Here is a 14,241-nt window from a genome sequence, read left to right as displayed (position 1 = left end):
TGGAAACTCGGGTTTTTTTGCCCCCCTCCACAACAGGTCAACTGGCCCCCTGAACACATGCACATCTACAGACATAGGACACACCGGGAGACATGGGGCTGACCACCTTATCCTCAGGAGAGGTATGGTTTGTAACAGGCCACTTGGCCTAATATGAAAAAGGAAATTATTCTAGTTACATTTGCAACACAGCAGCTAAAAACTTTATGCTAAATTAATGTTAAATATTACTGTTCTAATAGCACATATGGACATGCCACCAATGTGACAGCCCAGGATGACACCTCTCTTGAATTCACTGAGTTCATGTGTTGCCTATTCAACTACTATGATGAAATACTGCTTCCTGCTATCTGTACACCAGCTTTTATGTTATTAACAAACCTAGAATGTTCCATAACTTCAAATAACAAGGGTGTCTGGACAATGATTGATTTGTGTGTGTGTGTGTGTGTGTGTGTGTGTGAAACTTCATTCATCAAGTTCCAAAGTCTCTTTAATTTCTCTTACAGTTATTCTAGTTTTTTTTCTTGATATTCCATATTAAGATAGTCTTTCATCACATTTAAGAAATTAATGAATTGGATGATCTCAAGCAATAAGATTGTCACTTTTCTGAAGTGCTCTATTAAAAGTACCCCAGTGGTGTCAGGAAGGTTGCTACAGGTCATTCTTCTGAGATGCAACTTCATCTGCTTATATAATGTCCTGACAGAATTCATAAAGCTATTTTGTGTTTTCTTTCTTCTACAAGAATATTTTAAAGGAGCCTCCTTATCTCAGTCAGTATAGACGAAGTCCTTTGGTCAGAAAGACCTGGGTTCGATTCCTGTCAGTGACATAAGGAACTTTTTTTTTGGTCTCTTTCGATGAAAGGTGAGCTAGCTGGTCTCATACAGAGGTAGGGTATTTTTTTCGTCTGGAAACTCGGGTTTTTTTGCCCCCCTCCACAACAGGTCAACTGGCCCCCTGAACACATGCACATCTACAGACATAGGACACACCGGGAGACATGGGGCTGACCACCTTATCCTCAGGAGAGGTATGGTTTGTAACAGGCCACTTGGCCTAATATGAAAAAGGAAATTATTCTAGTTACATTTGCAACACAGCAGCTAAAAACTTTATGCTAAATTAATGTTAAATATTACTGTTCTAATAGCACATATGGACATGCCACCAATGTGACAGCCCAGGATGACACCTCTCTTGAATTCACTGAGTTCATGTGATAGAACATTTAATATCTGATAAACATTTTTCTTTATTTAAAAAAAAAATCCTTCATTTATCAAGTTCCTTTAATTTCTTTCACAGTTATTCTAGTTACATTTGTTATGCAACAGCTAAAACTTTTAAGCATCTTTCTTATATTGTGAAAAACTAATACTAATGAAACTTTCACAAATTTCTTCTAAAAATCCTTCCATCTCTCTCTCTCTCTCCCTCTGTGTGTGTGTGTGTAGTGATTGGTTGTGTAATTTAGTGCTTATGTGAAATAAACAATTTTTATCGGTTTTGTTGTGTTTTTCATTGGAAAATCAGAGTATTATAGTGTATTAGTAGATTTTCATGTTTTTAGAGTATTAGTATATTTATAACATTTTTATTGTGATATTTTTGGCATGGCACCAATGCGAGGAACAATGGCAGTAAAGACTGCATTGTCCAGCGACTTGAATTTGCAGGATATTATTCGGTGCAATGTATACGTCGAGAAAATTAAAGAATATTTGGAAAGAAGTTGAAATGGGAAGAGAATATGCATTAAATGTTTTAAAAGTGAGTGTCTGTTAGGTAATAAGAATGCAACAAATACCAGTAATAAGACGGAAAATGATGTTAATAATATCGAATCCATGGCAGTGGAAATAGACAATAATGAAATGGATATCGATAAAGAAATATTGCGCTTAAATATTATCCTTCCTATCACAAAGCGTGGATTGAAAAATTGCAGAAGCAGCAAGAGTTAAGTGGGCTGAAAAAAGAAAGAAGCAGGTGATCCAAAAAATAATAAAAACCGACTGAACAAACAAGAAAAACGAGTAAAGGAGAAAATTATGTATGGAGACTCAGTAATCAGGTTAGTACTTAACGAAAGTATAACAAAATCGTGTTTCCCGGGTGCAAAAATTCATGATATTAGCCATGCCATCCAGATGAAAAAGGTAAGTCAAAAGAAATGATTGTCTTGGTTGGTTCCAATGATTGAGAGGTGAGAAGTATTCTATGAGGGAGGATGTAAAGGAGTTGTTAGAAGAGGCAAAACTGAAGAGTGAGAAGGTGAAGATTGTAAAGTCTCCTACCATGCCATGATAGAGGTGAACTTAGGAGGGCATTGATAGCCAATGAGTCCATATGTAGATTGTGCAAAAGAAACGATGTAGAATTTCTGGATCTGTGGTCTTTGTTTGATGGAAAGAAGGATCTGTACAATGCATGTGAACTCATCTGAATGGTTTTGGTGTTAGATATCTGGAGAGAGCTTTGTTCACCGAGCATGCTGACGTGCAAATTCAGGGAAACTTAAGCAATCTAACAGATAAGCTTAGGTGTTGATGGTTATTCATGACTTATTTTTCATGGAACACTTTGAAAATAAAGTACTTACCATAGCTAATACAAGCCACAAGTGTGGTTACGCTATGTAGATGATGTGTTTGCCATCTGGCCCCATGGACAAGACACTTTGGATGCTTTTGTCACCTACCTAAACAGCCAACACCCCAAAATTCACTTCACAGTAGAAAAAGAATCAAATAACTGTTTACCATTTCTTGACACATTAGTCACCTGCCTTTCAGATGGATCACTATCTTTTTTTATTTACAGAAAGCCTACACACACAGGAAGATACCTACATAAACAATCACATCATCATCCAGTCCAACAGTACGGCATTTTAAAAACACTTGCACACAGAGCCATTTGTTCTAATGATACAGCTCTGACCGCTGAATTCCAATACCTGCGCCATACGTTCTTAGCCAACGGCTACAATCCCTACAAAATAGATAAAATACTACATAGGCCCATTACTCTGCCCTCCCCTAATACACAAGAATACAACATGACCATTTCTATTCCCTATATCAGAGGTACATCGGAAAAGATAGCCAAAGTATTGTTGAAACATAGCCTTCGCACCACTTTCAAACCTCATATCAAGCTGGCAACTCTGATCTGCTTTATTGAAGAGACCTCAATAAAGGTCGAAACTAGTCTGGGTAGTGGCCCTTCCCTTAATGCATAACATTACACATATCCTCAAGGAGATGTGTTTTGCATTATGGGAGATACTGAGATAGGAGTGTCGGTAGCTTTGTCCACCTTTGCAAGAAGTTGCCTGGTATTGTACCACTTTACCCCAGTCCTGAAGATACTTTCAGGCGCAAACTTTGTTTGAACACACTTGGATAAAGGATTAAACTAAATTTATTATGTACCTGTATTGATGATGCCTGTGATACTCAGGTGAAAATTCTACGAATAAAGAATAATTTACGTGAGTTAATTCCGTTATTATAATAGTTAGTAATAATATATATATGTATAATTCTTATGCTGTTTATTAAACTTTACTCTTTTTGCTCGCACATCCTCCAGCATGTATTATATTTCTGGTGTCCACTTAGCTGTCCTGAAGTTAGAGAAGAAGACACCATTATGGTTATCATCATGTTGCTTTACTTGAAAATGGTAAAATCTCACACTTTCAATGAAATAAGTCTTTTAACCTACTTACTCACCAAAGAGATGAAATACTCAAACCACCTAAGGTTTTTTCCAAAACATGAATGGTATCTTCCTTTTATCATGCAATTATCCTTCTTTTTCATCCCACAGTCCGTAAAGCACCATTAAGTAGATATTATGAAATATTCCTCAGAAAGCTTCCACTCCAGCCCTTGATTGACACTTTGCTTTCGGCTCTATAAGTGAACCACCTGTCCAATTTTTTATATTGTCTAGGTTTATTCATAGGCTGCCTCTTTTTTTGAGTTCTTGGAATAAGTCCTTCAAGAACTTGCATTGAGCCTCCGTAGCTCAGTTAGTATAGATGAATCCCTTTAGTCCAAAAACCTCGGTTCGATTTCCGTCAGTGACTTGAGGAACCTTTATCTGGTCTCTTTCGACTAAAGATAAGTTAGCTGGTCTCATACGTAGGTAGGCAGTTTTTTTCACCCAGAAACTCGGGTTTTTCGTCCCCCAGAACAGGCAAACCTGCCCGTGGACACACATATCTACACACATAGGACACACCATGAGGTATAGGGCTAACCATCTTATCCTCGATACGGTAGTGGTTAAATTTAGAAAAAATCCTCAACACTGCAAGGCAAAAGAGGAGGGAAGGAATAATAAGAAGAACTTGCATTGGTGGGTTGATATGATCAAGCCATATAAATTGTTTCCTTCAAATCTTAGTTATGATGTTATCTCTTGGAATGACAAAAAAACTGATTCTTTGTCTTACTTCAAAATTTGTGAAGGGATCAGTATGGTATATTTAGGAGTCATCTATAGCATTTCATTGCAAATGCCAGCAATCTCATTTCATGTTCTTTTAGGAGGGTCTAAGTTTTACTTCCATATAGAAGAACAAAATTAACTAGTGTGTCAATAAGGTGTAATCTGTTTGTAATTATAAGCTTGTTATCTATCTATAATGGTTTTATTTTTTTGAGTGCTGTTGTTGCTTTTGCAATTTTTGTTCTAATAACATTTCTTGATCTTCTATCTTTATTAAAGATATTGCCTAGGTATTTCAACTGATCTTCTATTAGTGTATCCTTAAGTAGGATTTTTTTCACTTTCTGTTACAGCACTTCCCTCTTGGTCAGAAACAGATATTTGTCATTGTTTTTGATTTTTGAGTACTTAGGTTAAGCCATAGTTTTTTAAGAGAATAAGCTAATTTTTGATAATTTCCTGAAGATCGAGTTGTTTTCTGCTAGAAGATCAGTATAATCTTCTATTTGTCAATAAATATAGAGCAAATATATTCCCAAAGATAAAAACGAATTTCATGTATGTGAAAAAGTATGTAATTATTTTGAAATATGACAAGAGATTAACCTTAGCAATGAATTTTACTAATGGCGAATTTTCTGCTGTTTACTTTTCAAATGTAAAATGTAATGGAACAATGCATTTTATATTCTTTCATTTTACTGACAAATTGCAGAAATTATCTTTACACTATCATTATATTAGATATTTATAGATAACAATGTTTTCAAATAGCATTTATTGAAATTAATATGATTTGCACTTTTTCAGTTTTAGATAGGAGTTTCTGTTTTTATGAACAACAAGTGATATTAAATTGCATTACTTGCTTTCTAATTTTGGGGCTTTTCTTTTAAATACCAAAAATTTTTATCCCGTAATGAGTACAGTTTCTGTTACCATAAAATCACCTTAGTGCTTAAAATGGCAATCAGTGATTTTGTTTTTCTATTTGTAGAGTGCTGATTTCAATAACATCCATTGCCTAATTGCTGTAGATATGATGTAGTAAAATATGTGAAAGATATCCTATACGGCAGGGTTTCTCGAACTTTTCCTATCACGAAACACTTCACAAACCCTGAGATTTTAATGGAACACCTTGGTTAGTCGAGTATCATTGGTCTCGTATATGTAAAGTGAAGTGCACACTATCTCCGCAGTAGGCTGTATTGCATCGCAAAAATATGATAGCGCACCCTACGGGCATGCCGGGCCACAGCGCATTGCATTGACCTTGCTTGTGACTGCACGTTTCCTAGAATAGATACCTCCGTACTTCCCTTGCACTCAGAGGTGTCGAAAACTGAAGGCAGCTGAGTCAAGGCCAGCACCCACTGGCCTTAATAGCACAATCTACATGCAAAGAGGAGCTCCTGATTTTCAAACATGTTTGAACTTGTCGCATCATTTAAAACCATTCCAAGCTCATATTAATTTTGATAATTTTTCATGGAACACTGGTGTTCTGTGGAACATAGTTTGGGAAATGCTGCTATACAGTCTACTTCAAAATTTATGCTCCTTTTGAAGATTTCTGGTTGTATCTCCTCACCACCACTTTAGGAACTGAATTATAAGTAGCAGCTCTGTCTAATTATGTAATGGTTTGAAAGTTTTCGTAGAGAGTATTTGAAATCCATTACTTCATTTTACTGTTTTGACAAAAGAAATACGATAATAATAATATTGTCTGTTGAAGCAGGTATTTCTAAAACCGGACTGTTTCTTTGCAACTTGTGCAACTATTTTATTCAATCCCTACTTTCTTTTCTGTGAATTCTTCAGCTGTTTGTGGAAATCCTTTTGCTTGATTTGCAGATATCCCACCTTATGATGCTCTGTTGATACATTAATTTTCAGTTATGACCATTGCCAATTTTCATTATGCTTCCCTGAATCATCTGATGCACAATTTTTGTGAACTGTTTGTTCATGATATCATTGCTCGCTACATCTCTCTCTCTGGTTTGTTGTTTCACTGTGAATTATAAACTGTTTATAACTGTTATTTTATTTTATTGTTGTTAATATTAGTCCTGTCTTCTTTTCTAAATTTTTAAATTTCTACATTACATACTAAGATTAAAATTATTAAATTTAGTAATGATGGTGTATCAGACACTGATATAGGCTACAGGCTAAACTTACCTCATGCTGTTGTTATTGCAGTTACTTCTACATTAGTTAATAATACAGTTATCCATAAATATGACAATCTTATTGCTAAAAATGGAAAAACTTTAAAGATGTAGATTGATGACCAAACTTGTTAGCATGTTCCCTTAAGAATGATGTTTTTTGTTTGTAAAAGTATTGTTCGAGTTTTCATGGTGTTTACGTACAGTTGAAATTATAAGCTTTGGAATATATAGTAGTAGATTATTTACTAAATCATACATATGGAGAGTCTCATCTAACTCCTCTGTTAGTTGTATCCTTACTAATGACCACTTCACATACCACTACTCTGGTTCTCTCCAGGCACATATGACAGCAAAGCGGCAGTAAGGTTATTTGCTATCTTGTTTATCATTATGCTTGTCCAGTGTGTTTTCTAGTGACCAGTTCACAGCATAATCATTTTAAAGCTGTACTTTTAAAAATGAAAAATACCGTGTTATTAAAATACCGTGTGACTTTCAGAGTTTGCATAATTGTGAAAACGTCACTTGTTATTTGCCATAGAAAAAATGAACTGGTAAAAAAGTAAACTAAGGGTTTAATGTGCAGTCAAAACAGTTTAATAAGCATTGATGTCACACTGGGTGATGAAACTCATCTACCACAGAAGCTTGACCTTTCTTTTGTGGTAAATGAGTTTCATCTACTACAACAGGTATTAAGGTTTAATACCTGTTGGCCAGGGAATGTATTCAGGGCTCTTAACAGGACTCTCATCATGGAAGTGTAGACAGAAGATTTAGTTTCAGCAAATTGTGACTGGGCTTCACTGAACCCCACAGTGTGGTGGCCACCATTTTTGTCAGTGTTTCATACCTCTAAGGTTTAATCTCAGGCACTACAATCTGTATATCTCGAAGGCCTTCAATTCAGTTCAGGCCTAATGCTGAGTTTATTCTCAAGCTCTGTAATTGTTTGAATGCTTGAAATGCCTGTCAGGTGAAAGTATTCATGTGAATGCTTAAACTGACTGATTTTGACTGATGACCGACAGTAAGAAATTTCATACCATCTCGCTTAGAAAAAGAAATTAGATTTGGACATGTAGCTCTTTTTCCAACTTCATTATTTGCATATCACTCTATCATCCACTCCATTATCAAATTCTCAAAACTTTAAACAGTGCACTAATGGCATTTTTGAAGAGGGTAGATAGACACAATAGTAATTTAAAGATAAATTTCTTTGTGGTGGTGTTTATTATTATGCTCATGGTTGCAAATATCATGTTTTTATTGGGTGTTCTTAACTTTGTTTTCAAGTATCTATTTCAACACAAAACACATTGTCAAGTAGTCTTTACTATAATTATTGCTGATTTTAATTGTGCTTCCAGGTGAGAAATATTGGCAGCCTTTACTCAGTATACCTAATAAATTTGCTTCTACATTCAACATTCAGAGTTGTCTCATAAATTCTGAAAACCACAAGCATTTGATCCTCCCATGCTATTCATGGTACTTGAATGAATTGTCTCTGGAAACTTATTAGAACATATTAACTTGTTTGAGTTAGCAGTTTCCTAGGGATTGACAGTTCCCTTCCCCTTTGTCTTAGCAACGTTTGTTAAAGTGCTTGGGGGGGGGGGGGGGGGGGCAACATCAGGACACTATAAATCAGTGTTTTTCAAACAATAAGACTAAGCTGTGGACTTGTTTTAGTATAATTTTTGTGGTCCATCATGTATACATATGAGGGTGGTTTGAGAAGTTATCAGCCTAACAATAAACAAACAGATTTATAATTTCAAAATTATTTTTATTTTTCAAAATAATCTCCTTTAAGATTAATACATTTATTCCAGCGATGCTTCAGTGCAATTATCCCATCCCTGTAGTGGTTCTCAATAAGATCTGCAAAATACCCATCTACAGCTGCGATTACCTCTTGATTCGAAGAAAAACGCTGACCATCAAGGAAGAGTTTTAGTTTTGGGAAGAGATAGAAGTCAGAGAGCCAAATCTGGGGAATAGGGTAGATGTTCCAACAATTCATAGTGCAGATCCCTTAATTTTCCCCATTGCCAAAACACCTTAGTAGGCAAGTGCATTGTCCTGATGAAAGATGATTTTTATCTTCTGCTAACTGGGTCTTTTTTCACGAATTTTTTCATCTAGTCTAGTTAAAAGATTGGAATAATATTCCCCAGTTTTTGTTTTGACCCTTTTCAAGATAATTAATAAACAAAATTCCTTTAGCATCCCCAAACACCAATGCCATGACCTTTCCTGCTAATCGAACCAACTTTCTCTTCTTTGGTGCTGAACAACCGGCTTCTGTCCACTGTTTTGACTGCTGTCTGTTTGGATTCTGGTGTGTAATGATGAATCCAAGTCTCATCCATAGTAATAAATCAACACACAAAATCAGTTTTATTCTTGTTAAAATGCTCCAATTTTGCGCATGGGTGAGCACGTCACCCATCTTGCGCAAATTTTTTTCATTTGCAATTCTTTGTGCAAAATATATCTACACGTTCTTTTGAAATGCCTATAGTCTCAGCAATTTCACGCACTTTGACTTGCCAGTCATCCAATACCATATCGTCCACTTGATCAATCATTTCTGATGTTGTTACACTTTTTGGAAGTCCTTCGTGTGGATCATCTTCAAGGTTGGTACGGCCACGTTTAAACTCGGCAGCTCATTTCTTAATTGTCGAAAACAAAGGAGAATAGGACTCCATCAACTTTTATGAACTTCAAATGAATTTCTTTTGCCGTTAAACCTTCTTTTACAAAGAATTTTATAACCACACGATAATCAATTTTATCCATTTCAAGGGATACAGACCACACTTTTGCTTCAGACAGCTGTATAAAACAAACTACTTATCAAGTAGATTGTCAAGTAGAATGACTTGTAATTTCACGTGGATGCTTATGACAGATGTACCAGCTTAGAAAAAAAAAAAAATCTTGCCGATAGTGTTGCCATCTATGGTCGAGGCTAAGAACTTTTCAGATCACCCTTGTACATATATGCATTTAAGTAGTTTGCTGAATTAAATAAGTAACTTGTAATATCAGTAAAAATAACATATTTTTATTGGTAAGTGATATTGCTTAGGCACTAGGCCTGGATTAATATTTTTTGTGTGGGTATGCACATTAAAGCTAAATAACCAATAGTTAGACATCTTTAATAGTTTGGTTTTTTTCTATTGACAACTTACATGCCATATTGAATTATTTTTTCTGAGAACGAGTGATTTTTTTCTGAACAATCAATACTGTGCTACAAACAATACTTTAGGAAATGCTGCTCTAGATAACTTGTAGTTGCCTGTTAAAATATTTTGGATTTTTGGAAAACAAAGAAATAAGTGGAGAGTATTCAGAGATGAGTGACCAAGCTTGTGACAACTCTGTGGAATATTCCTCTATGAGGATAGATTGAAGGTGTGTGGGTTACAGACTTTAACTGACTATCAGAGGAGAGGGAGTATGATAGAAAGTTATTAGTTACTAAATTGATTCTATAAGATTGACACTAAAGAAATTTTTCAATGCATGGAGAGTAGGAGGAAAACAGGTCACACTTGGAGTTGTGGTTAGTAAGGGTTTGCAGACTAGTGTATTTACTTGGAGAGTGGCAAATGAGTAGAGTGGATTGCCAAAAGTGGTTGTGAGCACCCCAATAGTATATAAGTTTAAGGAGATGTATGATAAGTATTGTGTTGATGGATAGTGTGGGTCTCCTGCGATGAGTCTTTTGACTCCATTGAGTACCCATATGTGACACCTCTAGGGAGTCCAAGGACTCATCGAGGGAGGGCACCTGCTCTACAGCTCTCTCTCCACCACTCAATCCAACTACAACGAACCACAACTACACCAACGCCATCTACTGCCCACACCACCATTAGTATTTTCACAGACAATCACAAACATGCCCACAGCAGGATTCAAACCTGCATCCTTTTCGCTGGAGAGTGGATACGCTAACCACTTGACCAACCAGGCCCGCAATATGAAATTATAAATATTTGAATCTTTCTATGTGTGAATTGGTACTAACTGTAAAGTTCAGTAAGCTCACTCATTGCCAGTTAATGAGAACATTAACACATAAGTTTATTGGATATTCTTATAAGTTTTGATATTCCTCATTATTATGAACTAGACAAATAGGCAGACACAACTATGATATTAGATATGCATGCCAAACTTGATAATTCTGAAGTCATTGTACTATGAATATTAGTTAAAATTCATCTATTCATCAGTTGAACAGATGCTTTAGTTTAAGATGTAATTCTTAAAGCATATCCTCCACTCTTAAATAGTCATTGTTTCTATATATGTGGATTATTACTACTAATGAAATAGTAGAGACATACTATCTTTAGCAATTCATATTAAAATTCAATAAGCATTGTTTCATACTGTATTTAAATGTCGCTTTATTATTGAAATAAATATTTTATTACAGATTTTGACAGAGAAGAAATTGCAACATATGAAGAAGTAGCCAAATTATATCCAAGACCTGGATTGCACAGACCAATAATTCTAATAGGTATATTATATGCTGCATTTTAGTACTACACTGCCATTCAGTCTCTTTACTATAATTACTCATAGGAACAACAACTTTCATAGTTTCTTATAGTGAAAGTTGCTCTAGCAGATTTCCTTCAAAATAGATAATTATTAATGACACTTTGGTTGGGACTTCATGTTTGTTATAGTGAATGAGTTAATAAAAGTGAGATATATTGAAATAAATACAGGGTGGCCATAATTAAAGAGGAGGTGTCCAGAGCCCTGTAGCAAAAAATGTATGGACGAAATTCAGCCAAACTTGGTGTAAGTACACTCTGGAACATGGGGGTTTTTATTTACAGAAAATATAAAATAGTATAAAATTCTGTCCCCAGGGGACAGAATATATATCCATCCTTATATTTTCCTTATATCCATCAACTGACAAGTTGATGGATATAAGGAAAACTGAAATGGATTTGCCTCATTCTGATAAGACTGAAGTGCTATGGATCTCAGCTTACTGAAATGTGCATTGCTAGTAATAGTTAATAGTAAAGCTAGTCAAGCTTTACTATCAACAACATAGTAATGCTTCAAGAATTCCGGTGTTTAAAGGATAGGAGAAAAGGTCCAATGACAATAACAAATCTTAGAAAAATGATTTTTCGATTTGAAAATAGCAAATCTTCAGGAATGAGACCAGGACGAGAGTACGAATGGATTATTCCTCAACAAGTTGATGAAGTTGCAACTGGAATGAATAACACACGTGTCCAACTGTGCATGGGCAATAGCAAGGCAACTGGACATTCCATACTGAACTATGTTGAAAATCCTGCTTCAAATGCTAAGGTTTTTCCTCTACAAGATCTCCCATACTCGAGCTTTGCTTCATGGTGATGCAGAAACTCGACTGCAGTTTGCACTGATGTTCCTAGCTCGAATGGAAGTGGATGATACATGGCTGTGAAAGATCTTGTGATGTGACAAGGCACATTTTTATCTGAATGATAGTGTTAAATCGCACATTTGCTGCATTTGGGCTGTGAATAATCTCACGTGTTCCGTCAGACCCCTTTACACTCACTGAAAGTCACAGTGTGGTGTGGTTTCACTGCATTGTTTATTATTGGTCTGCACTTTTTTGAAGAACTTCACCTGACAGGACCAGTGACTTGTACCATCTCTGCTGTTAGGTATCGAGAGATGCTGTGCAGCTGTTGTTCTGCAACTGCAGCAGCGAAGATGCCACTCTATATTCATGCAGGATGGAGCACCACCTTACATTGGATTGCCAGTACAGTGAATGTTACAACAACACTTCACAAACCACAGAGTGATTACTCATGCATTTCCCACAGCATGGCCATGTTCTTCTGATCTTGATCCCTGTGAATTTTGGTTTTGGGACCATCCGCAATGCATGATATATGAAGGACATATTCCTGATATAGCAACCTTGAAAGACAGAATAACGCTGCATTTGAGGCAAATCAGTGCAAATCTGTTGCATTCTGCTGTAGAAAATGTCATTCACAGAATGCAGTTCTTAGAACATCTGAAAGGAGGATATATTGAACCACATCTGTAAGTTACATGAACACGAAAATTGATTTAGTCTCTTATAGCCATTGTTGTTTAATTCATCCCATCACATTCTACTGATCTCAATCCCTGTGACTTTTGGTTGTGTGACCATCTGAAATGTATACACTCTTCATGGCCATGGAAGATCTTGTGGAGTGACATTGCACATTTTTATTTGTGATTGAATTTCATTCAATACATGTTTGCTACAGAGCTCTGAACACCTCTTCTTTAATCATGGCCACCCTGTATTAGTAAACTGTACTTTACAGTAAAATGCTCTTATGTATAAATTCTTATCACATGTGACCTATACTGCTATGTAAGCAAAACAGATGAATCCTAGAGTTGCTGGCATATAGGGAGCCTAAAGAACTCAAGAGATAGATTTATTATGGGATGTCATGTCACTGGCATGCTCAGTTCATAACACTGATATATAAATACTCAAAGTACAAAAAAATCAAATGTGGAAAAAGCAAAAATGCTGAGATATCAAGGTATAAAAGTTTAACAGTGGCTGAACTGTGTAATTTAGATGGCCTGGTCAGAGGTTTGAATTCTGGATGATTAGAGTTAGAGTACTCATAATACCAATCTATCAACAGGAAAATAAAACTGAATGCAAAAATTAGAGAAAAACTTCCCTACTGAGTTTTCCTGGTAAGATTTATGTAAGTATACTTGAAAAATGAATAAAAAAAATTAGGGATAGGGAGGTCTAGAGAATAACAAACTAGGTTCAGGCCAGATTCAAGTTTTTACGATCAGATTTCACTTTAGGACAAATAGTTGAGAAATCATAGGAATGTAACAAGGACCTGTATTTAAGTTTTGTAGATAGAGAAAAGACATATGACAAGGGGCCAAAAAGATGCTTTATTTATATGGAGTAAAAGGGACATTATATCAAGCAGTACTTAGTCTACATTTGAGACTAAGTAAGAATGCTTCAATTCTAACTGCTGAGTTGTAAGTCTTTCCTTTCCCATTTTGCTTCAGTGACAATATCACCTGAGATTAGCTCTGCTAACACATTCCTGGATACTAACAACGTTGAGTTCTTTCTTAATATCCTCGTTTTTAATATGATATTGCCACTGATGCCATCTGTTCATGCTTCTGATCTTTCTCAGAACTCTCATATCTGTGGTCTGTAGTCTTTGGTTAAAGTGTTTTATTTCTAACCCAGCTCTCAGAACCATAAGTTAAAATTGGTTTGAACACTGTCTTGTATACATCTAATTTAGTGTTTTGACTAATTTCTCTCTTATTCCATATAAAAAGCCGAGTGGTTAGCGCATCCGCTCTCCAGCCAAAAGGCTGTGGGTTCGAATCCTGCCATGGGCATGGATGTTTGTGAAAATAGTGGTGGTTGGAGGTAGATTAGATGGTGTTGGTGTAGATCATAGGTTGCCAAACTTTTTCTTATCCACCATCCACTTTGCAAGACATAAATTTTGTA

The 14,241-nt window shown here is 35.8% G+C and overlaps 1 protein-coding gene across 1 annotated transcript in view; it reads left to right on the top strand.

Annotated features, from left to right (window-relative positions):
* metro (membrane palmitoylated protein 7-like protein metro) overlaps positions 1–14,241 on the top strand; it is a 456,631-nt gene that overhangs the window by 292,780 nt on the left and 149,610 nt on the right. The window contains exon 12 of the mRNA XM_090408766.1: positions 11,134–11,220. Coding sequence (XP_090264892.1) covers positions 11,134–11,220 — 87 coding nt within the window. The remainder of the gene's footprint in view (positions 1–11,133; positions 11,221–14,241) is intronic.

Source organism: Typopeltis vanoorti, chromosome 2 (assembly GCF_054136105.1).
Source record: "Typopeltis vanoorti isolate ZY-2024b chromosome 2, IOZ_Tvanoo_1.0, whole genome shotgun sequence".
NCBI lineage: Eukaryota > Metazoa > Arthropoda > Arachnida > Uropygi > Thelyphonidae > Typopeltis > Typopeltis vanoorti.
Note: the sequence above shows the minus strand (reverse complement) of the source record. Positions and strands in the feature narration are given on the sequence as shown.